This window comes from Lepisma saccharinum, chromosome 20 (genome assembly GCF_977018435.1).
Source record: "Lepisma saccharinum chromosome 20, izLepSacc3.1, whole genome shotgun sequence".
Taxonomy (NCBI): Eukaryota; Metazoa; Arthropoda; class Insecta; order Zygentoma; family Lepismatidae; genus Lepisma; species Lepisma saccharinum.
Window position 1 is genome coordinate 69,934,848 of NC_139248.1, and position 26,013 is coordinate 69,960,860.

General features: G+C 38.4%; 1 protein-coding gene across 1 annotated transcript in view; it reads left to right on the forward strand.

Moving 5' to 3' along the window:
* The window catches only part of BicC (protein bicaudal C), a 188,832-nt gene that overhangs the window by 131,615 nt on the left and 31,204 nt on the right, over window positions 1-26,013 (forward strand). The window contains exons 4-6 of the mRNA XM_083141591.1: window positions 14,447-14,526; window positions 17,692-17,904; window positions 21,762-22,001. Of these exons, the coding sequence (XP_082997717.1) occupies window positions 14,447-14,526; window positions 17,692-17,904; window positions 21,762-22,001 (533 nt within the window). The remainder of the gene's footprint in view (window positions 1-14,446; window positions 14,527-17,691; window positions 17,905-21,761; window positions 22,002-26,013) is intronic.

The following is a 26,013-nucleotide window of genomic DNA, read 5'->3' on the forward strand; positions in this document are numbered from 1 at the left end:
ACTTTTACAAAAATTAACTAACAAGACACGCTCGCTTGAGGCCTCTTGGGTTTTTGACTGTTGCTAACTAAGCAAAAGTGTAAGAATACGGAAAAAATGTCTGGTGACGGATCGGATGTTTGTCCCCGATGTAAAGAAGTGATTTGTAACGAGAAATATTCTTTGTGGTTATTTAAGAAAAAAAAATGCACGACCCCCCCCCCCCTCCACCCTGCCACACAATATTATGAATACGTACTGGGGCTTCATTTTTTTTTATATAAATAAAAGTTCTCTTTAAAGAAACTTCAGCCACCTCCAAGAGAGAAGATTGTTGAACCTCGGGATGAAAATTATTGTGTAGAGGCGATAACTTTTTAGTTTTCCACCCCTATAGGATCGGCAATCCTATTTTAAGAGGTCCTGTAATATCAAAAATTAAAAAATTGTACTTTGCGATTCCTGTCGTCATTTGCACACCCTTGTAAGGGGCTTTTTTTTTTTCTTTCTTCCTAATTCACTTCACTTAGATGAACAGAATGATGTCCAATGAAGCTGTGTTTGTTATTTTTCCTGCACTATGTTTTCTGCTCAAGCGCGATTTTCCTGAAAGCAGTAATTTTTATTAACATAGGTAACCGAAATGTGTAAACTTAGTGCATGGTGATGATACTATTGCAAACAATCGCTCATGATAACCTTGATCAGTCTACCCGAGCCACCAATTTATTACATGCAATTAGCACCTTAAAATGTATTTGATAAACTTTACACAGCTTCGTGACATCTGCAGGCGTGCATGCGAGGTGGATCCAGGTTTAGGGCGATAGGGGCGATGGCTCCTCCTAACCGCCAGGTTTTTGGAAATAATATTATGCCTGTACTGTTTTTATCACAAAGTTCGAGGCCTGAGACAATTTTTTCTTTCAAGTCCAATTTTTGCTCACGATAGACTCATCCGAACTGGACCTAAACTTTAAATTTGGATTCGAACCACTCTGCAATATGCCTCTAAAGGGGATCGAATCAAAGATCCATCCAGAAAATAGGATTTTTTCCCTCTTGTTTATTCATTTTATTTCTCGTATCTGTTCGGTCAGTTTACCGTGACTATTGGAGAAATTGTGATAATGACTACATGTAACAATAACCACTAACCACTTATTTCCAACCCTGGCTGTATTTTTGACAAAAGAAAATTAGCTAATCTCTATACAACATACTTGGTTCATGCTAACAAAACCATATATTGTTTATATAAGACAGTGTAACTGTAGGCTAGAGTTGATTATCAACGGTGAGGGGAGGTGGTAACCAACACAAACTGAAATTCGCCCCTTCCAACTGTAACTTTAGGATCCACCCACTGGACATTTGCTCTCTCATGAAACGCTTCCGAATTTTGAGAACTGTGGAGCCTTTTCTCCTAAGTGGTAGTACTATATTAAAATATAACCAGATTCTTTTTATTTTACTGCATAAAAAAAGTGAATTCCTGGAGAGAGGGGAGAGAAAGTTTGTCTATGGAAGGTATGATACCTACCTCAACACCCTTAGGCCAAAATCTAGCAAATCTAATTTTAATTAGCAAATTTCGCGGAAAAATGAAAGATAATTGTCGATAAGTTTAATTTGATGGAACCAGACTTGTTTGTACCGGATAGTAACAATATAAATAGCAAAGTAAATTTTTATTTGAAGATGTGAAAAACCAAACCTTTGACAGGCATGGTGGGAAAAATTTTGGCTGGAGATAATTTGTGTGGATAATTAGTTAATACGTATAATGGGGCAAGGTAATTGATGATTTTGAATATTCTTTAAATGAAGGATGAAAGATTGGCTCTGTGTATTGTGAAATAATTGTTTAAATGAAGACAATTGTTTGGTGTTTTAGCATTTTTCATAATTTTTGAGAGATTTCGTCATTGGTTGGCAATATTTAGGGTCAAACTGGAGCATTGTAATAACTATCTGGAAGGCAAAGAAATTTTCTTTAATATTTCACATGTTTTCGTTCATTCAGATAGGCAAATGACACTTGCAGGGAACAAATGAGATTTTCCGAATGTTCGTGACAATGGTATCATGCAGTGTTAACTTTTGAGAGAATACACCTTCTCTCTCGTTTTCAGTTGAACAATTTTCTTCCTCTGCATTAGCAAAGAGGAGAGAAAAGGCAATCTCTTGGAATGTGCCATCCTAGGCGTCTATACAAGGGGTGGAGTGCCTGTGTCGTAAAAATATGTAGAAGCTACCATGAAACGAATGAAAATAGTGGCGGCACAGGAACGGCTGTTACAGGGGTACATTGTACACCCTAAATCCAATTGTACCCCCTGAGATAATTTGACGGATCCAAGGCCCTACTGCTAAAAGAACCTATTTTCAATTCGCTCAATTAAAATATTTATATTGTTTATAACCTAAAGCACCCTACCCTGATGCTATGAGGCAAAAGCATTATCTTTATTACCACAGAAATTTGAACAATTGAAAACTTATTCTACTACATTGTGCTACTAGTTAGTTCATTGACCTGTGTTCTTGGAAACCTTTTTAAGGAGATTGTTTGAAATGTGTGTGGACGATGGAATCAGGTAAAGAGTACTCTCAGAAAATCATGCTCCATGCTCAGAGACTAGTTCTCCTTTGCGTAAGGCGGTACGTGTTTCTAAAGAAGTGGTTGTGTCGATTCAAAGAAAAGATACAAATCTTCATCAGAAGAGTAGCCTATATGAATTTTTCAAAACTTTGTAAGAGGGTGTTCGGAAAGCTATACTTGAAACTATACTCGAACTTGTATATTAAAATGTTTTAAAAAATGGAGATTGTACAGAGACAAGAAAAAGTCTTGTTTCCTCTCAAATTTTGTGATGAGACTAGAATAAATCTCTTGTCAGTGTAAGATCAAAGCGAGACATGCCAAGCGTATATGTTATTGTCTTTTTCAAATAAGTCTTATATTTTGTTTACTTTGCAAAGTTTATCCATTTGACAGTTGCGAGCCTGTGATGCCAGGTGTCATTCATCTATTCAGGATAAAATTCCGTATTTCAACTGTTCGCACCTCCGAAACGAAACTAGATGTAAAGCAGAAAAATGTCATTACGAAAAGTTTTCAATTTTCATGACATAGGCTATTGTACTTTGTGAAGCTTTTGAGTGGTGACACAATGTAAGTGTTGTTCATCCTAAACATTCAGTTGGCCAGGGCTAGATATCTTGCCTTGTAAACAAAGGCTCCCACATGCACAGTGCTTTGGATTCCACTTTAAACTGTAGATCCAGTTCCGATTAGCTCATCTGAGCATGAAGTGAATATAGAATAAGTTTCAATAATTTCTAAGTCAAAACAGAGATAAGAATGAGCACAAACAAAAACGAGAAGTAGCTCACCACACGATGAGACGAGACTGGGACAATTCTAGATTACTCTCATGGCGATATAATTCCCAGGTGAAATTAAATGTTTCTTAGGCATGAAACCGGGGTGCAATATGTGATTTTATCAGATAGGGAGGACTTATTTTTACCTTGTATTAGGTATACTTAGAATTTGATATTAATTGCTTAAAATCAAATTTTTATATCGAACGTAACACTCAATTTTTAAGGTAAACTCTTATTCAAACTAAGAAAATTACATTAGTGAGATGAATGCACGAGATAAATTAGACTTACTGGAGGGTCTATGGCAACGTGAGGTTCTATGGTTTGCCAGTTGGCTTGTCAATGCCACTTTAATACGTAGACTTGTCCAATTTCTTGCAAATTTTTCTGAGTGATTGACTGATTTTGGTTTAAGTCCATTTTATGCACTGTGGAAAGTAGTTTAAAACTTCTAAAGGATATATGTAATCAGTGAAGGTTACATTTATGGCATTGAACCTGCTTTCACATTTACGTGTGGATACTGGTAAATTTTGGATTTGAATCAGAAGGTCTTTGAGTGAGATGTGAATGTTTGATTGATTGATTTGGTTTATTTTACTTCGCATTTCTGCCACTTTTGGCTAATCTCAAAGATGATGATGAGTGAGTGATGATCATGATGAAATTGGTGAAGGGACACTCCCAATAACAGATCATGATGAAATTGGTGAAGGGACACTCCCAATAACATCTATGCCCCTCCCAATAACATCTATGCCCAGGTTGAGATTCAAACCCGGATCTCTGGCATCGTAGCGTGCTATGTCACGTACAAGTGTCCGGCTCCCTTGGACATCCACAGGTGTCCTTGCCCTTTGAATCGGACTCACCATTGCCAACGATACAGGTCAATCCTAGAGGGGAAAAGTTTTAATTTAGGGTGTCGCATTGGCAAACATAAGCAGGGTACACAGAGGCAGTTGCCCCCTCCCCCCAAAGAGATCAGTAACAGAAAAGGGATGATATCTTGAAACTCCCAACGAACAAAAAAAAAACTTCGAGCAACATCAAATAGCAATATTTCGATAATGACCGTTCCAGATTGCCAAAGAATATAAAGTTTAACATAAATAGGCTAATAGGGACTTTATCTACGTGATATTCACAGGTCGATAATGTTAATGGATGATTAATATGTACCAACAGCTTTGATCCTCTCTGCAGAACTGATTAAGGGAGCCCTTTATAAATCATGCTTCATAATGATTTCCCTCTTAGTTTCCAGCTTGCAAGATTTTTATGCACAAAGGAATCTAATGAGAATCCAACACCACCATTGTGTTGTGTTATGCAAGTAAAATCAAATTAATAAAATAATAATGGTTACATAGTATCTACACTTTGAAGGAGGAGTGACATTTATCAAATTTATCACATGCTATATGAAAGCACGAAAAATCATAATGCCAGTTCGAGCATCCTGATATCTTGCAAATAAAGTGAAGTTCATATAGGTGAGTCATATGACAGGAAAATGGAGTTTATACACTTTGTAGTTGCGAAAATCTTTAACTGTGATGCGCACATGCTTTTGCTTAATTGAAAGTTCACTTTTCGACATGAACGAGAAATTAATGTTGCATGCACTGGCGTACGCATAATTTTTTTTTCGGGAGGACTGGAATTGTGAAGGTGGATACTGCAAAGCTGCTTTGGCATACAGAGTAAATTAAAAACTTTCCACTCTGAATAAGGAGGGGGGTTCATTTTAAGGCAAGTTTGCATTTACTCTGGTTTTTCAGAGTTCGTCGCTGATTTTTTTTGGAAAAATGTTCATTTTCTCTGTATTAGACTGTAGCCCCTTCAGCCCTCTCTGTGTACCCCACTGCACACATGTATCTGCATTTAATACCATGTAATACCACTACATACGAAAAGAAACCTTGGCCGGCTCTTCATATTTTCCCCTTTCGAGGGTATGGTTCTTTTTACTTGCTCAGAAATCCGAAGGAGTTGGTTTTTGTATTTGTAATGATAGTACTTTCAGTGCTTGAAGAGTGTCATTAGGTACACCTAATTATACAAGGTCCTCTGTTCAGCCTTTCTTTCTTAACTCCATTCCATTTCAGTAACTTTGCTATCGCAGTTGTCATATTTTGAATGTGGGCACGTGTTTAGTGCTCTTGCGATTTTCTATTGTTTTATACAGTGTTTATTAAGCGTATAGTGTTCCAAGTGTTATTTGTGTTCTGCTATACTTTTAATAGTGGCACATACGCACACATTACAACAAAACGTAGGTCCTCCCCGATGGCACATTGTAATCAAGGGGCCCTGGGTTCGTTTCCCGGTGGAGGCGCATACTGGTTCAGATACCACTTTCAGCTGTAGGACTTAAAACACCAACTCAACAATCAATCGATACAACGAAACTTTTTTTATGTATGATTTGTAACTGATTACAAATTCTTGAAGGGATGTTCAGAGACTATTTTCAATAGAATTCCCAGGTGTGGGGCCACACAGAAATAGAATTCCCAGGTGTGACTGTGCAAAACCTTGTGATCAAATTGAGAACGAGAGTGTTAAAAATTTCTGTAAGGAAGTATGGGTAATGTTAGTGGTGGGTAATTGATCCACGATTAATATTAGTGTAGCGAAGCAAGGTTCCATTTACAGGGAACAATCGAACCTCACTTCCGTTGTGAAATTATTTTGAATAAGGATATCTGGCCTATCTTTCTAAATTTTCTGTTATTTGAAAAGAAACTATTCTTTTATCACATTTTCATAAAAAATTGTGACTTTCTCTCCTTTCCGAACAGAAATGGCACCTATCGTCCATTGTTGAACTCTTTGAAAAAAAAAGGATATAAAGTCTTTTCAAAATTTAATTTTCTTTGAAAGAAACTCTCTATCCTGCAAAATTTTGTGAACTAGTTATGAAAAGGGATATCTAGCCTTTTCCAAATTTAATTTTCTTAGAAGTATTGTAGGCTGGTTTAATTACTAACAGTTTTCAAAATGTTACATTATTTTTACGAGACTTTTCAGTGTCCTGTATAATGTACACCATCCACGGTCATCACTATTACAAATCTAAGGGGGGTTAAATAGGTAAGGGCTTACAAACAGAATGAGGATTGATAGGCACTAAAAACTCTAAATAAGCAGGCAAAAAGGTACTATCATTCTGCACATCCCCCTACGATGCCAGGAGTCCCAGATTCGATTCCTGCCCTGGGCATGGATGTTTGCGAGTGTTCATTCATCAATTTCATATCGCTCGTGTCCACCTTCGCAAATTAGCAAAAAGTGGTGCAAAACTAGAAGTAAAATAAATCAAATCAAACTTAACGTACTGAACATTTTTCATTACTTTCATGGATTAGACACTGAAAAAGTTATCTTCAAAAATAAACACTTGTGACTTGTAAGTCACAAAAGAACACTATACCTGTGAAACACGAATACCACTCACTCAGGCACATAGTAGTTCTGTTAATTTACAATGCATTACAGAGAACAATGAGGAGAGCAAGAAAATTTTAGGAACAATTTTTTTTTCCAGGCTGTAATCAATATTGATGTAATAAAGTTTGTTGTTTTAAGTCCACTTTATGTACAATAAGGCTAATCGGGACTGAACCTACAGTTTTTAAAGTGGGATCCGAACCATTGTGTCATGTGCCTCCACCGGGTATCAAACCCGGGACTTCTTGATTACAAGGCGACGACATTACCTCTACGCTCCTCCTCAATGGTGCAGTGGTAACATTGTCGCCTTGTGATCCGGGGGTCCCAGGTTCCATACCCAGTGGAGGCACAGTGGTTCGGATCCCACTTTAAATCTGTAGGTAGTCCTGATTAGCCTTACTGTGCATAAAGTGGACTTAAAACAGGAACTTAATCAATCAATGAATACCACTCAGAAATGTCATGAAACTATTTTTAAACACTCCTACATTATCTGGCCAAGGAACAAGGAAAGGTATTTTGTGGCAAATCGTTAGCTTATTATTGCATAAAATTTGAAACAAAGCTCCAGGCTCAGCCCACAAATTTCCTAAAACCATGCCAAAAAACGAGTGGATGCAGGAGGACAATATTTCCAACCCCCCCCCCCCCGGTGACAATTAATGTGCTTGCTTTGAATGTAATTGTAACTATAATTCGGAGAACTTGAAGTAATTTCAAAGCTAGCCGTTTCCAGAAGTAATTTCAAAGCTAGCTGTTTCCATAACTTTCCAGGTGGCCGTTAAGCGTGCCGCCATGAAGGCATGTTTAGATATATTTATATGTAGATACGGTACTTTAAAATGAACTGAACTGGAGTGCAACTATGAAAGTATATGTGCAATAGTATGGTTTCTACCAGGTATCAAAAAAAAGTTTATGCCGCTGGAACGAAAAGTGAAAATTCAAGCGTCATGTGTTGGGACACCCTGTCTGGATGACGTCAGAAGTTTACATTTCCAGCAGGTCAGTCAGTGCCGAGTAGAGAGGCATGTCTGTTGCATAGACAGCAGTTGGGTAGAAACTACAATTCTGAAGGGAACATGTCAGTGTCAAAGGACATTTTACGGCAGTCTTTATTGTGAGTTCAAATTGGGCAGCAATGTTGCAGCCGCTGCTCGAAAGATATGCTCTGCGTTTGGAGAGGCATCAGTGAGTAAGCGCATAATGCGAAAGTGGCAGTCGAGCTGGAGGCCCCGTCACTATCGACGAAGCCCTGCTGAAGGAGACCATAGATCGTGATCCACCGCAAACTTGCAAAGAACTTGCACAAGGTTTTGGAGTATCGGAGGAAACCATTAGATTGCGTCTCCACAACCTTGGGAAGACTTGGAAGCTCAGTAAGTGGGTTCCTCACGTTTTGTCCGAGGAAAACAAACTCCAGCGGCTCACCATTTGCGCATCATTGCTGTCACGCCACAAGAAAGCCCCATTCCTGGACCAGATATTGATATGGGACAAGAAATGGGTGTTACACAGTAACCGCAAAAGAAAACATCATTGGTCGTCCCCTGGTTCTGTTGCATTGACCCCCAAACAAAACATTCATCAACCCTGCACTGTGTCCGAAGCAGCCAGGACTTGCAACAGGAAAGGAGTGATCCTTCTTCCCAAGATGATAGACCTCATATGGCGAAAGCGACCAAGGAGGTAATAAACACACTGCTTGGGAAATTTTACCTCATCCTCCTTTCTCCCCGGACATTGCCCCATGCCCCATCCGACTGTCACTTATGTTCGGCCATGGATAACCATTTGCGTGAGCAACAGTTCCAAAACAGATGATGTCAGGCAGGTCATGTGACAATTTTTTTTGCTTCTAGGGACCACCAGAACTTTACAAAATGTGGGATTTATAAGCTTGTATCTCATTGGGAACATGTAATTGAAGCTGAAGGAGCTAATTTGGTGAATAAAATACATTGCCAGAAATTAGTCTTTATTTCTCACTGCAAAATACAGCATGAACTTTTTTTTGGATACCTGGTATGTTCAGTGGGTGGGAGATGATTATTGCTGTTTGGGATAACTCTTTAAGATAGGAAGGGGGATCTTACTCACACTCCTAAAATGAATTTCTCATGCCTTCACACTATACCTGAATAGTATATATATATATATATGTCTGTGTCTGTCTGTGTGTGTGTGTGGGTGGTTTGGTGGGAGGGGGCTCAATTTTGTAAGCCCCCCAAAATTCCTCCCCAAATGATGTTACTAGCCTTGCCCCCCCCACACTTTACCTCCGCACTCGAGGTTTGATGCACTTCGTACTCGGCTTAGATTTGTCTAGGGGTATCTTTCTTTGCATGTGGGTTGCTACAAGTCAACATAATTATATAATGAACTACAAGAGACACCGGATAACCTTTGCAAAACCTTATTGCTATAGGGGGATAATTTACCTTGTCCAGCATCTGTGAAATTAAAAACTGAAATTTTGGATATTTTCTATAGTTTAATTAAAGTAAAATTGAAGTATATACATGTCTTATCCGAACGTTCATTTCTCTAATTATCGGGCCAAAACTCTAATTTTGATGTTGGAAATCTCTATTGTTTGTATCTGGATGCTTTACATTTCATGAATTACATCGGGAGTACGCTTGTCACAAGGTAGACTCGCGTTACTCCAAGAAACGTCTGAACAGGCGCGAGGTCGCCCGACATGTACATTTCTCAACCTCCACGGTGACAAGGCACTAGGTGGCCCGGCGCACCGTAATTACTTCAAAATAACATCCAGTACAAGCTATCTTTACCTGTAAACTGGACACCAAGGCACTAGCTTGCCCGGCAATGCAATCTCTTACAGCAGCCCCTAGCTGACCGAAGCAAAAACAGCCTCTCCCTTCCAAGTCTCAGTTCCAACAGCCGACCTCCCTCACTCTCATCTGGGAGTTTATATGTTTGTTTGGTGTCTGTTGCCAACGGCCCTTCTTTCAAAATTTTTAAGCCCGCCTTTCTTTTGATCGTTTGAAACACGAAGCAAGAACAGAGAGCTACATGGTATTTATACATGGAATAATACGAACCTAAAAATGTATAATAAATTGATTTACACAATTAATTAACATATTAATAATTATTTCAATAAGAAAAAGAAACACTGTTGCCCTGACACAGGGGCAGGGTAACAATGAACAACGTTCCTGTGCCACGGAATGAAAATATCATAAATGGAAAAAAAAAAAAATATTTTTTTTCATGAGATGCCTGCTCCATTCCCACCCTCCCAAAACACAGTCCCAAAACAGTGGGGTGTTTTTTTATTTTATAAATCTTGAGCTGCTCTCCTGAAATCTACCACTTCCCAGAGTCTAAGCTTAGGTTTATACGTAAGATGATTGCAGCTGCAACCACAAGAAAAATAAATGCGAATGCATTATGGAACAGCTCTGTGGGATTTATAAACTGTTTTATCAAAGATCATTGAGAAGTTGTTCTTGTGGAGTAAGGTAGACAAATATTGGTTTTTGGAGAATCTTATCCTACAGTGCATCATCGAAGATAAGCCAAATGGATAATAATACAATGTAGACTTTCCTTAAGGAACACCGAAATAAATTAGTCCACGCCTATATGTTGTGCTAGAAATAGTTTAAAATGCTAGACAATGGATAATGTCAAATTTACATTGCATGCCAAAGTAGCAATTGCTCCTACCCCTATTCTTGAAGTTTGCCAGATGGAAATTCTTTGGAAAGTCTTTGTTACCAGAGAATAGACAATCAATAGATAATTATTTTCATTTGAAAATCGCCCAGATGTGTTTGGCTGAAAAACTCTTGGGGGTTGGGTATTAAATCACATTAATGGAAATTATTTTCTTAGTTTTTTTAAATTGAATTTGATGTTATGAAATGTGTTTGTGCTGCTTTGATAGTAACCAGAACTCCCCTCCGAAACTGAATTTTTTTGAAATACTGCACTGAGTATACACACCACACACAGAACATCCAGTGAGAAAGGTAACTAATAAGAAATGAAAGACAAGACGTTGTGGACTGGTAGTTTACAATAACGTTTATTCAAAATATACACCTTGTGAGTCAATACATGCACTGAAGCGGTTGTAGAACGTTGTGAAGCAGTCTTGGTAATCATTTTTCGAAATTGCCTCCAAAATCGCAGTCGAAGCTTTTTGGATGTCTGGAATGGTGTCAAAACAAACTCCTTTGTTTCAACGCAAATTTCAGTTTTGGAAATAGCCAGAAGTCGCATGGAGCTAAATCTGGAGAATATGGAGGGGGTGGGTGTGATTGAGCTCCACTATCCCTTGTTGACTCGCCTTTTTTTTTTTTTGGGCCAAAAACTGGCGTACCAACCTGCTCCTGTGCACGAAAACTGGCATACCACCCTGCTCTTGTGCACGGGTGCATTGTCATGCAACAAACACAATCCCGATATTCAGGCCAAACTGTACGAATCCTGGCCAATAGATGATGCAAAATGCCCATGTAATACTCAGCGTTCATTGTGACCCTCTTCCTTGGAATCTAAGAACACTGTGAGCAGAATAAAAAATGAGCAGAGGTTTCATTCGGCCCTTCTACATGCACCTAATTTCTTCGGTTTGGGAGAGCCTGGACCCTTCCACTTTAAGCTCTCACTTTGTGAGTGGTTCGTATTCATCACCTGTTCCACTGCTTGCACATGAATCCTTGATCCACATCAGCTGCTTGTTTCATGTCTTTGCAGTGTTCCACTCTGCAATGTTATTTTCAGTCACACCCCGTGTGTGTGTGCATGCGCGTGCGCGCATGTGTGGGCACAAACTGCGCACAAGACTTTCAGTTTGCACAAATTTTGGGTTAGTGACCTGGACTGTGGACTTACAAATTTTGGGTTAGTGACCTGGACTGTGGACTTCGGAATTCCAGTGAGATCCTCGATAAGCCTTGCTGATGCGCAATGATCCTTGCATACAATCTCTGTGCCACTTTTTGGACATTTTCATCAATGGCACGCTGAATCATTTGAAACCTCTGATTTACTTTTAACCAATTTGAAAGAGAATTTAATGTTGGCACGTTGCTCCATTGCCCAGTTTGCGATGGACATTCAGCAAGTACTGTCAGTCACAAGATATGTATGCGTGGACCATCGATGCTAGAGTGCGCGTCAAATCTCCTGCATATGGCCTTGAAAGGCTGAACAGCACCAGCGAATCACAGACGTGCGGCGTTGCCTAGTTCAGAACCTGTTTCACCTCGCTACTGAATCGTGTACCTGCCGCTCGGATATAAATAGATTATTTCAAGTGTCAATAGTTCAACAGATTGAAAGATATTGAATTTGCGAGTATGTACGAAAAACAAGCGTGATTGTAGCTTATACCGTTCCCTCTGTAGAAGCAATGTTATTATAAACGTATTTGCATTGTATCGTTTTTGTTCTCCCTTCGTTCCTGCTGCATTCCGAAACTTTCCGATTAGCGAAGGGAACAGGGTAAATTCGTTCCCGCTGATGGTAGAAGTTGACGAAGAGGATACCGCCACTGCTCGTTTTTTTCCGTGTGTTTAGTGGGTGTGTGCAGCATGTCATTGAGTAAACCAAGTGGTAGTGGTAGCGAGAGAAGAGAGAAAAAATACAGTGTTGTTCGAAGCCAGGCACGACAGGTGATTTTTCAGGTGTACATTTTTTGAAAAAAAAATGTTCGAGTGAAGAAGAGAGAAGTAAAATTGACTTTAAAAAGTGCCAGGCTCTAACAGCTCAAGCGTGTGGTGTGAATCAAGCTACAGTTTCTCGGATATGTTCGGGGACAAAACCATATGGATCGGGGCCTGCTCCAATGTTTCAATCACCTAGAAAGCACATTAACGTACCGAAAAGAACGAGAAACTTAGATGACTTTGAAAAAGACGTAGTTCGTAGAACCGTCTTTGAATTTTACGATCGTGGCGAATTTCCTACTGCCAAAAAGGTAACTTACTCTTTACGGGACAAAATATCTTAAAAGGCTCTACAACTTCCACCTTGAGAATATTGAAACAATTAGGCTTCAAGTACAGGAAAACCAACGACGGTCTTAAATTTCTGATGGAGAGAAGTGACATTGTTACGTCAAGGATAAAATTCCTTCGTACAATGCACGAAATTCGAGTGTCTTGTGATTCGAGACAAATCTTTTACCTTGATGAGACATGGGTAAATCAAAACCACACATTAAAAAGTATTTCACAAGATACCTCAAGAAATGGTGGGTTAAAGGTACCCGTAGGGAAAGGTAGCAGTCTTATCGTGTGTCATGTTTGTTCAGCGAAAACGGGATTCTTACCAGAGAGTAAGTGGGTATTTCGATCAGATTATCACAATGAAATGACAGCTTATACATTTAAAGACTGGTTTCTGAACAGGTTCATTAATTACTTGGAAGAAGGAAGCATAATTATTATTGATAATACAAGTTATCATTCCGTAATAGTTAACAAAATTCCGAACACCTCTACTCGCAAAACTAACACTCAACAATGGTTACAGCAACGTGGAATAATTTTTTCACACCCCCTCCCCTCCCTCCCCCCTCTTCCCTCTCTCTCTCCTCTCTCTTTTTAACAGAAACTAAAGCAGAATTATTACGTGTTCTGCCTTTTAAAAATCAGGACAAAATATATGAGCTCGATCAACGTGCTAATGAAAGGGGGCATCAGATTATACGACTGCCGCCATACCATTGTCAGTACAATGCAATTGAGCTTGTGTGGGCTCAAGTAAAGCGTCAGGTTGTCAATAGAAACAGTACATTCAATATTGTGGACGTTGAAATGACAATGTAACACAAGAACAATGGGCCGCTTGTGTTAAACACGCACAATAATTACAGGAAAACTATTTTGTAAAGGAGATAGGTCGGGATGAAATTTTAGACCCAATTATAATAAATTTGAAGGACAGTGACACAGAGGGCGAAAGTAGTGCGGTCAGTGATGATGAGGACAACGATGGCAGTTGTTGGAGTGACGAGGAGCTCCTGGCAGTCCCTCTGGCATAATGGGAGAAAAGAACATAACTGATTAAGTTTATTATATGTTATATTATCTAATGTTCCATGCTCTCCGTGACAAGGCGTTTCGCTCAACCACGCTGTTTCTTTCCTTTGTGAGATTTCGACATGGCACCGCCGCAGTGCGCTGCTATTGGGACATGGCACCGCCGCAGTGCGCTGCTATTGGCTATCGCCATATGCAGGAGATTTGACGCGCACTATAGCACTTTGTGCAACTTTGCCGGAAGAAAGTCTAAATGTGTGTCTATGTAGTACATATACTTCTCCATAGATGACACTGGTGGTTCCGTGGCAAGAAAATCGGTCACCTTTCCCACTGGACGGACTCTGTTGGACTCGTGTTTCACTTCACTTCTCCATAGATGACACTGGTGGTTCCGTGGCAAGAAAATCTGTCACCTTTCCCACTGGACGGACTCTGTTGGACTCTGTTTCACTTCAAATGGAAGGATTAAATATAAACAATATTCATTATTTAGTGATTTATCATGCACACGAAACTATAGATTAGTGAATGTTTATTACCAGTAAATAATACCTAAGACTTTCTCTTTAAACTCAATTTTTTAGATCCTCACATCCGGATTGCTGGTCGACCGGAAGATGTGAAATCTGCAAAGGAGAGTGTGATGAAAGACCTGGACACACGGGTAAGCATAAAGATTTATTCATGATAATAATAAACAGTAGGATACAGTTTCCAGTGCAGAAAATAAGTTCCTCACCCAAATTGCTTCTAGTATGTGCTGCAACATTTCCAGGGGAAAGAAGTTGTTTGAAATTTAAAATTTCAAATTATCATGTTTAAGCCACTTTAGGTATCAAAACAACCCCAAGTGATTCTATGATTCAATGAAAACGTTGCTTACGTTTCATATTAATACTGATCAGGCCCAGGCCCATACATGTTTTTTAATGGCTTTCCTTGATGTTATCAATTTTTTTAATGGCTTTCCTTGATGTTATCCAGTGTGTGTGCTATTCTATTCTATCGTAGGTGAAAATAAAACTGTCAGTGTTGACTAGTATTGTAAGGTCAATAGGATCTCTTGGGGTTCTGCTAGAAGGAAATGGGAGACCTGCAGTCTCGACCATGTGGATAGACTTCAGTATTAATCATACTTAATGATTCACTTAACAGGTTTTCTTATAATGATGAGCATTACCTGTCCGGTCATTGTACCCATGATACTTACTGTACATGGTTTATAGATGGTTCAGTAGAGCAGGGGTCTACAAATTTTTTTTTATAAAGGGACAAACATTAAATACTTTACACTCTACGGGCCAAGAGGCAAAGTGGATAATTTTTTTAGTTAGGTCTACTTAAGAAAAAAAGGAAAAGTTTACACAAAGATATACATAAATGTAATGTAATAAAAATACTCTGTAGACTACAATTATTGTTTGAAACACAGCTTTACTAGGGCTACTATAATGTGATGAATGAAATTGCTTTTTTTGAACATTTCACAATTTTAATTAACTCACAATCAGTAAACTGTTTTTTTTCTTTGGCTGACAAATGAGCTATTCGTAAACTTTCTTTAGTTGCAGCCTCATGTTCATTTTTGTGAAGAAACTGCATTGTAACAACATGCAATTTACTAAGTTAGTTTATTATTCTTTATTGTTACTGCCATTGTTATTCTTTATTTACATTATTACATTCCAATGTAAAATGGCCAAAGCTGTATTTGGAATTCTCTGGTAAATAAATACTCAGTTTTAAAGTTTCTAATTTGACTGATCGTTCCTTCCCTGTTATTTGGGAATATTGTCGAATGCTTAGTCTGGTAATGCAGACGTATATTGTTCTCTTTTAGTACAGCTGTAGTGTCGCTGCACAATAAAAAATGCTTTTCCATGTATTCAGTAACAAATAATTCTCACTCCACTCTGCTGTAAAAGCATGACCTTCGAAGTCCGCTTTTCTCTTTTCTGGTTTTGACAGCGACATGATGGATATGCACTGGTATTATAACTAGAGCAAAATGTCTCAGAACAGCGATACACGTGTCACTGGTAACTCTGCCTAACTAGTAGTGTACGGACAAGCAGGGAGCGTTGGCCCTGTGTGAAGCTAGGCAGGAGCGCCACACACGGTCTTTCTTGAAACTCCTCAAATCTTTGTCTGCCGTTAGAGCGTGGAACCAGCCATATACACAACGTTAGAGCACGGAACCAGCCATATACACAATATGTATTGACAAACGTAGGAATGTTCCCATACACTGCAATAAATGCTGAAATTTTTGTGTTTCATTACATATTATTAAAAATCCATTCCTAGCTTGCGGGCCATAGTTTGCCATCCCGTGGTTTAGATCAATGTTTCTCAACCCGTTCACCCCAGCACCAGGCCCTGGCATCAATTATTCCAGGCCATGGTAAGTTCTCCTGAACTTCGCAACTGTCAGATCTGCCAACCACCTGGAAAGATTGCCATTCATTCATTACTGGTGAGGCGGAAATTCTTTCTCACCACCGCTAATGAGAATTGAAAGCTACCAAGAGGGCACTCTCACCTGTGCAGTCTCCTCATAATCTAGGCCCAGAAGAGCGTTACAACCTGCAGCCCCATCTGGCAACCACCTGCAAAGAAAGCCTTTTGATAACACAAAATGCCTTCATGACAATGGTGGTGATGAATGAAAAGATGTAAAGGGAGGGGGTTTCTGCTTTGAGCCTCGGGACTGGGAGATTGATTTGGGGGTCATTGATTTGGGGGTCACCATGATCAATTTAAATGATATTTGTCAGGGGAAAGTAAAATATTCCATGAGATTCAGTAGTCTTCAACTAATGTCAAATCAAATTTTATAACAAGCTTAGACATAATTACTTGCCTTCTTCAATCCTTTCAAATCGCTCCTTCCACCCATCTTCCTGGGTGTCTAGCAAGCAGATTATAATAATGCTGGAATTATGAAAGGGGGTTTACACATAGCATTTTTATTTTTAGTCCCTAGGTTCTTTATGAAGTACAGAAAGTGAATAAACAACTGGTAAAAAGCAGTACTGTAGTTATTGGAGTTAATTCTCTAAATCAATCAGAATATTTCTTGTAGGATTACATCAGTTTATAATGTACTGTTTTTATATACATATTTACATAGTGTTTCCACATGTCTGGTGTTTCCTTATGCCTTTACTTTTATTTTTGGGCATCAATTTTCTGTACGGAAGTATTTAAATAATCAAAAGCTCTTCTTATAAAGGGGATTTGGGGACAGCAACAGGGTTTGGGCTTGCACCAAATGCTTATCAAGTCTAGCCACCATAAATGGACTAAACTAGAAAGGAGTCTCGTCCTCATCGTAAGGATGGGAAAAAAACTATTTTCTTAAGTGCAATGGGCCTTTTTTATAGTCGGGGTAGGATTCCATGGAAGATCACCCCGTAGCACTGGAATTTTCCACAGCAATGGTCTTTTGAAAAACATCTCCCCAACTGGGAAGCTAAGAACAGGGGAATCTAATATGCAGTAAAAAGCACAAGCACATATTGTTACAAGTAATAAGATAAGAGTACACACATGGAAACGTATTAATTAACCCTACACCTTGTAGCTGGCTAGCAATTAATTAATACAATACCACAAACCAGTAATCATCAATCTGACCATTACAACTATCATTATGCCATAATTTTAAAACTACATATTGTATTTATGAGTACAATTGTTGATCTGAGCATAGTCTTTTACGTGTAACTTAAACAATGTGCAACTTCTTAAATGAAATTACATAAACAAGGTGTCTGCGTAATTGGTTTACTTTATAGAAATGTAACTTTTCTTTCTCTTGTTGTAGAGCAATCGTGTTACCATGAAGCTTGATGTAAGTTATACTGATCACTCACACCTCATTGGCAGAGGAGGCCTTACCATAAAACGAGTCATGGAAGAAACTGGTTGCCATATTCACTTTCCAGACTCCAATTGCAGCAACCCCAACGAGAAAAGCAACCAGGTGTCAATAGCTGGGGAGATGGAGGGAGTAGAGAAGGCACGAAGCAGAGTCCGGGTAAGCAATTTGAGTTTGGGTGTTCTAATTTCATAGCATTTTAAAACAAATGGCAACAAATGAATGTAAAACACATAACAGATAAATTGGTAGTTGATAAGTTGATTATATTACAGGAATGGACATGCTAAAGAGAATATCTTGGACAAGATAAAAGAACATCATATAAAGGGCTCTGGTGTAAAACATGGAGACATTTTGGTAATTTTTGAGTTAAAAGGTAAAATGTGCCATCCTTCAATTTTCGAGTGAAATTGCTGTCATACAATTTGCATTGAACTCAGTGAAGCCTTCTGTAATTGGTAAACACAACACGAAAACAATTTATCTACAATATAGCTTAGAAATGACCAAAAGGCCCTTATTTTCGAGGGGCCAGATTCTGACCTGGGGCCTAATAAAGGGGCCAGATTCTGACCTGGGGCCTAATAAAGGGGCCAGATTCTGACCTGGGGCCTAATAAAGGGGCCAGATTCTGACCTGGGGCCTAATAAAGGGGCCAGATTCTGACCTGGGGCCTAATAAAGGGGCCAGATTCTGACCTGGGGCCTAATAAAGGGGCCAGATTCTGACCTGGGGCCTAATAAAGGGGCCAGATTCTGACCTGGGGCCTAATAAAGGGGCCAGATTCTGACCTGGGGCCTAATAAAGGGGCCAGATTCTGACCTGGGGCCTAATAAAGGGGCCAGATTCTGACCTGGGGCCTAATAAAGGGGCCAGATTCTGACCTGGGGCCTAATAAAGGGGCCAGATTCTGACCTGGGGCCTAATAAAAAGGCCAGATTCTGACCTGGGGCCTAATAAAGGGCCAGATTCTGACCTGGGGCCTAATAAAGGGGCCAGATTCTGACCTGGGGCCTAATAAAGGGGCCAGATTCTGACCTGGGGCCTAATAAAGGGGCCAGATTCTGACCTGGGGCCTAATAAAGGGGCCAGATTCTGACCTGGGGCCTAATTTTGAGGGGCAAAAAAACTGTAGGTCCAGTACCAATTAGCCTTACTGGGCATAAGTCCTGGGCATTAAGTGGACTTAAAACACCAAATCAATAAAATCAAATATGAAAAACAAAGCTTTCATTTTAAGAGCGAAAATTATTTTTAGATCTTTTTTTTTGAAATTTTGTAGATAATTTCCCAAATAATTGTAAGGTCATTCTATAGTTCATTAACCCAAGTTCAGTCTATTTGGTCATGAGGCCTACCCCTCAAAGGCCTGTTTTGACACACAGGTTTAGTTCCACATTCAGTAGACATGCATGACCAATCTACCCAGGCTATAATTGTGGAAAGGGTGGCCAAGGCACTGTCCACAACAGGCATTCAGTGGCATATTCTGAAAATTCGATTTACCGTAACAATTCTTATTTATTGTATATATTTATTATTCACCCCATCTAGATTAATTACATATAATATAAATAAAAAACAAATGCAGGCATGGAAGTGATAGAAAAACAGTGTAAATAATTAAAAAAAAAATATTCTCAAGGAAGGAATTGTCTACATTGTAAATACAATCAGCTTTGGAAATATGAGGGCGTATTTATAAAGAAAAAGTACTTATTTTATTATGTTTATTAGGGGTGCCCACAGAAATGAGGGCGTATTTATAAAGAAAAAGTACTTATTTTATTTAGTTTATTAGGGGTGCCCACAGAGGGGCAATCTACACCATATCTGTGCCATCGAAATTTTTTTTGGGATTTTCCCCTTCAAATAATATTAAATTCAACATTTATATATTTTTGCAAAATATATGTAAACATTTTACACCTTAAATGCACCAAATTTTAATCAATTACATTTTAGACTTTAATTGACACTGGATTTGGGGGGGGGATTCAGAATGAAACTTTGGTTGGGGGGGGAAGGACAGTATCAAACTCTAGGTCCTAGATTGTGGCGGGTATTTTAGAGGGGAGGTCGTAGATTGTGGCGGGTATTTTAGAGTGGGATTGAGCATAAAATTGAGGGGATATCCATTTCTTGTGTATTACTATTGTCTTAGACTATTGCGGAGATTCTGGTTTGGAGACTGAGAAATAATTTTTTTGAGGATGCAATATCCACTCTTCAATATCAACAGTAAGTCTAAAATTAGCATGGAAATTTTGGTGGTATGATTTGAGTATTAAATTTAAGGGGGGGGGATAGAAAGCACCTGATAAAGTGCTAAATCTTAGGTTGTCAAGAGATTTCTGTAGTGGAGAGAGAGTTCGAACATTACATTTTGGAGAGTGTATGTAGCGATATGGTATCCACAAGTTTTCGATCCCAAACGTATCAAATGAGAATCTGGAAAAGATTAAATATCTCTGGATCCTAAGCAAGTATTGACACCCCATTAAATTAATATTCTTGAAAACCTGAAAAGAAATTATGTAAAAATGTTCTTGCTTGCTTTGCTCAAAATTATTTGTTACGAGAATGCGTGTTTGGTGCTCTACAGAGGTGAATTTGAAATTTTATACTATAGCTGCATTACAAGACAAACTATGTTCTCGATATTCATTAATAGCACCACTTCTTAAATATAGTGCTTAGTCTTGGTATACGGCTTAATTTAAAGCAGGTGCATCAAATTATATGTATTATCGCGCTGAGTGTTAAGAATTTCTAGCTAGGATTCTGTAATGTCTCGTGAAACAATAATTGAGTCGTGTCATACATCTGGAGCATGTTATTTGGTTTTGATTTTCTATCTTTACCATAAGGTGTGTAAACATTTGTGTTAAATACTCAAATTATAAAACAAACACATTTATATGCATATTTACATCATTTAGTTTCCTACATTTAACCAATCAATGTGCTAGCTGTTAAGTTTTTTTGAAAATCGAACAATTAAAAAATATGGACAATTTAACATGGTATTTCATTCAAATAGACATAAATTATTATGTATTCATCCAAACAATTTTTGGGGAGATTACGAACGATTTTAGGGGTGGTCTTGAGTGATGATCAAATACCCTTGTTTAGGAAGGAGGGGCAGATCAAGTATAGTGTTCAGTAAAGTTACTTTTGGTAGACACGCTGTCGTAATTAAATACTTTGGGGGATTAGATATGATTGGGGGGGCCACTCCTGATGTTTATACACGTCAATGTCAATAATAAGTGCAACCTTTTTAATATCTCAGATAAGCACCACCAACTATTCACTTGCCAAGAAGCAGCCATTCTATCAGGACATGTTTCTAGTGGCCAGCATGAATTTGAAGCAGTGGCAAGAGTTTCACATCATGTTGTTCGTAAAGAGACTGGGTCGTAGATAACACCTCTGCAATCCCTGCGGTGTAGGGGGCACACGTGCTTAGAGGTTGCAGTAAGAATGATTAATGAAGAAAGACGCACACACAGTTACACCCACAGCTAATTGAATCTGCTACTAATTTCTGGGATAAATATAAAGAAGAATCTTGCACTGTATCTACAGAAATTGTTTTCGGAAATTAGTGTCAACTGCATAAAATCTTCTTGGTAGGAAATTTTTTTTGGCTAGTAACACTTCTGACATATCGCTGCTTATATGCTGTATTTGACCCTACCTGTGTGAGCTGAGAGGTCTATTTCCAAGCTTGAGGCACAATTACTAAGAATGGTGGTGCTCTTAAGCATGGAATGTGATGGGGTCGAAAACTGGACTTTACCAAAGTAGCACAAGAATTTGCTTCCATCAAAAAATGCAGAGAACAGTATCATAATTTTTTTTTGTAGTAATGTTCAGAAATAATTTTTGAGAATGCATCGGACAGAAGATTCAATTTTCTGAGATCACAAGTTTTCAAAACCTATTAATTTTTGTCATGACTATTGTTTTGGTTGAATGAAATTTTATACTGTTCTTCCTTTCAGCACCTGACTCCACTAATCTTCAGCTTCGAGCTACCAATCACTGGGACGTTTCAACCTCTACCAGATAATGGTTCTCCTTACATCGAGAAGATCCAGACCATCCATAGTGTGCAGGTTATGTTCAAGACACGCTCGAGGCTGCATTCGACAATGGTGATGGTGAAGGGGTCGGAACAGCATGTCCAAGAAGTGATCGAGGCCACGAAGAAACTTATTTTCCACATGTGCAACGAGTCATATGTAAGTATTTTTATTTTTCTAAAGCATACAAAGGAGAAAGTTACAAATAGCACTGAGCTGTAATCTTATGTATCAACAGTGACTGAAAAGTGTAATTGCAGCTGCACAGTTACAAAGCCATTACTGGAAATTGAAATCATTTCATCAGAGAACTACTATGTATTATGTTCCATAGCAACGACACCAACAGGTGTAGGCTAACATTATTCATGCTTTTATCTATTACGAAACTCTGTGGCCATTCTTGGGAAACAGGTGATCCCCACATCATCTTATCCAAAGAAAATGGGGATCCCACTTTAAACTGTAGGTCCAGTCCCGACTAACCTTACTGTGCATAAAGTGGACGTAAAACAATAACCCTTTCAATCAAAACTAAAGGAAATGGAAATGTGTTTTTGTCTAGTGTTAAGTTTATGAAAAGAGTTGCAAATTTATTAAAGACCACTTTTCTTCTTTGGGATAAAGAAGGTATTTTAGTGTGTTATTGGGTATTCATGGTAATGAACAACTGCAAGGCATATCACTGAGAAACACTTGCGATTAGTTCAGTCGAAAAAACTAAGGTAGTACACACATTCCATAACTGTCTTAGAAAAAGACCGTGTTCAGATGTAGCGGAATACACTGTGCAATGTTTTCAACATTTTGTCCACCTGAAAATAACAATCTACCCAGGGTTCAATTTGTGCACCCTTCCCCTACCTGACCCTGCAAAGTTAAGCCCATGCTTTCGGATTTTAAGGAAATGGATACTGAAGAAATGAATTAGCATAATGAAGAATTCCAGACTATTACGAAATTGAGAACTTCGTAGGTTATTGAATTCGTATTATTTGGGATGTTCTTGGTCTCTGTTAGCTTAAGGATGAATTTATTAAAGAATTATGACAGGAGCCTGAAGAGAAGTTCTGAAAGAACATGCAACTTATACTAAAGCTGCACTGATAATATGATAATAATCAATGTCGTGAAGGATACAGAAAGTTGCAATTAGGTGATAAATTTTTCAATTACCTTCTAAAACTAGACTTTTGATTTATTTATTTATTTTATTCTTCGCTCTTCTGCACTTGGCTAATCGCGAAGATGATTTAAAAAATTACAATTCCCAACCCAACTACTTTTACGACCCTGACCAGGTAATTTCAAAAGGACACAAAGTATGACATTCAAGCAGGTTTTTTAAGATCATTTTGAATGTGCATCCTTTAATTTTCTTTCTCAAATTCAACAGTCTTAATCGCGCAACTGATCATTTTGTCATGTAAGACTTAATTTCACATGTGACTTAATTTACTTTAAACAACAAATAAGCTTCTTACCTCCAAAAGAATTAATCTAACCTGAGATTCCTTTTTTGAAGGGATCCAAGAAAATCGCCAGTCAGCAGGAGAGGCGAACACATCTTACAACTGCACAGCCCTCGTACAATAGAAAATTTAAAGAAGGCCCGTGCATAGTGGTGCATTGTACATAAATAACTTGAATAGGAACGATTCCACTAATGAACTGTAATGACCATTTAATAAAGTGATTGCATGTGATTGTGTCTCGTCTACACGAGCAAGACACATTTACATTCACACAACATTCCACATTTGCATTCACACAACATTCGGGTGTACGTTTTGAAATGACACATTTACATTCACACAACATTCGGGTGTACGTTTTGAAATCTTCGGGTGTACGTTTTGAAATCACCCGTACCCAATGTAGATCCCCAGGAACTAACCTAACGTCTTTGTTCAGATGCCTTTTCCACATTAAAACTATTATTCTATTAAAGTCCCTACAATGAATTGATGTTATTTTTAAGGCCAATTTATGCATATACCAGGTGGTTATAATTAAAGTGACGTGTTCAGAGTGGTACAGCACGGGCTGTAATGAGAGTAGCAGTCTGAAACTTCGTAGATATGCTAATGAAGCAATGCGCTCGCGAATTATGCCAAAAAAAAAAATAGTTCCAATTCTCGCCACCAGGGTAAAAACGGCGCTGTAAGCAGTCAAAACGTGGAATTTTCCATAACTCTTGACGTCAAAGTCGGTGAAATTGCCTAACCATTGTGTGAACTCCCTGGTTGTTGTTGGTGACGCTTGTTGCTTTTTCCTTTAGTAATGTTCATGTAATTCGAATAGTGAAATTGTAGCGATATTTTATTACAAAGAGTATTGTTTTCTGCGATTTATAGTGTTTTTCCTGTAACTATACCAAGTTTTGACTGCTTACAGCGCCATGTTTTACCCTGGTGGCGAGAATTGGAACTATTTTTTTTTTTTTTTTTTTTTTTTCATAATTCGCGAGCGCATTGCTTCATTAGCATATCTACGAAGTTTCAGACTGCTACTCTCATTACAGCCCGTGCTGTACAGAGGGATCCAAGAGTATTACCGTGCAAATTGTCCTATTTTCATTAATTTTTCTCTCGCATCCTGTGTGTTTTTAAGCGATGGCTTTTTATGTATGCTGGTGCAGAAGTTGTCATCAGCTTGTTTTGAGTTTTCTTTTAATTCTTGAAGCTCTTATTGGGTCAAATAAAGTGCACGAACATGGTGATGGACAATTTGCACGGTAATACTTATGGATCCTACTGTACCACTCTGAACACCGTCACTTTAATTATAACCACCTGATATAAGCTAACTTGGACCGGAACTACAGTTTAAAAGTGGATTCAAACCACTGTACAATGTACCTCCACCAGGTTTCGAACCAGAGAACCATTTATTACAAGGTCATGTCTTTACAATGACTGCTCTCTTTCAAGTCCAGAAAAACTCATTTTCACTGCATATGGTCCATGAAATGCACATGTACTTCCAACATTTATAGAGAATAAATTGCACCATGCACTTACTTTCTTCTGTATACTGCCTACATCAAAACATAATTTGAACTTATAGGAAATTCATCATAAACTTTCTTACTTTTTTTATGCAGTTTCTTTTTCCTTAATTTATGCATATGTGGTAGGGGACCAATGTCAGGCTTAAGCCCCTTGCCCACCCAGGATAGGGACAGATGGAAGGCTTGTGTTGCTGCAGCCATAAACCTTGTTTATTTCAAAATTTATTTTAATGCATTACACAACAGTAATAAGACATGAGATTTAGGAGCAGTTTCATATTTGAAATAATTTTTTTTTTGAGTAGTCAAAGATCATTTTGCCACCAGACTGTCGTGCCTCTGGAAAGGCCCAAATGATCTTTATCTGAATATACATATGTGCACTAATTGCATTAACTACAATATTTTATATTTTTATGTATGTGTAGATTTTTCATAATTTTGAAATGATATATCAAAATATATGTGAATTTTTTTTATTGTTTACAAAAAAAAATTTGCAATTTTATTTTGAACACTATGCCGAAACAGCTATTCTGAAGATGTGAACAAAATGGCATTGTACGTGAAGATTGTAAGTGCCTTTGGGCACTAGAAGTTATATTTTCATTTTTTTTTCAATTTTTTTTGATTGACTGATATTATTCAATTAATGCTTGGCTGAGGTTATTAATGCAAAATGTTTACTAAACCCGTGGGAGGTCATTTAATCTGTTAACTCTCCCCCTGACATATGATCAGTGGCATAGCTGCCGCCCCCACAACCCCCATGATGCAGGAGGGGGTGAGGTGTAGGGCCCTCGCAATGTGCTTCTGAAATTTTATACAACAGCAGAAATTCCAGTGTAGTTTTAAAAAAAAGTATTTGCGCAACCGAAATCTGTTTCCCAGTAACATCATGAACGACGTCTGTGATAATAAGCAGTGTTGCATTATCTCAGCAGTAGGGTCCCGGGTAACTTGTCATATGGGTTCACTCCGAAATGCAGAATTAACTTACTTGCTGCACAGATAGCAATCGATAGGAAAATATCTTCTATAGCTACGCAGTTTGTCGTAAACGTAGCGAGATTGTTTCTCAACCAGTTCATTCCTTATTGCTACAGGGCCTCCCGGATGGCACAGTGGTAGCATCATTGCCTTGTAATCAAGGGGTCC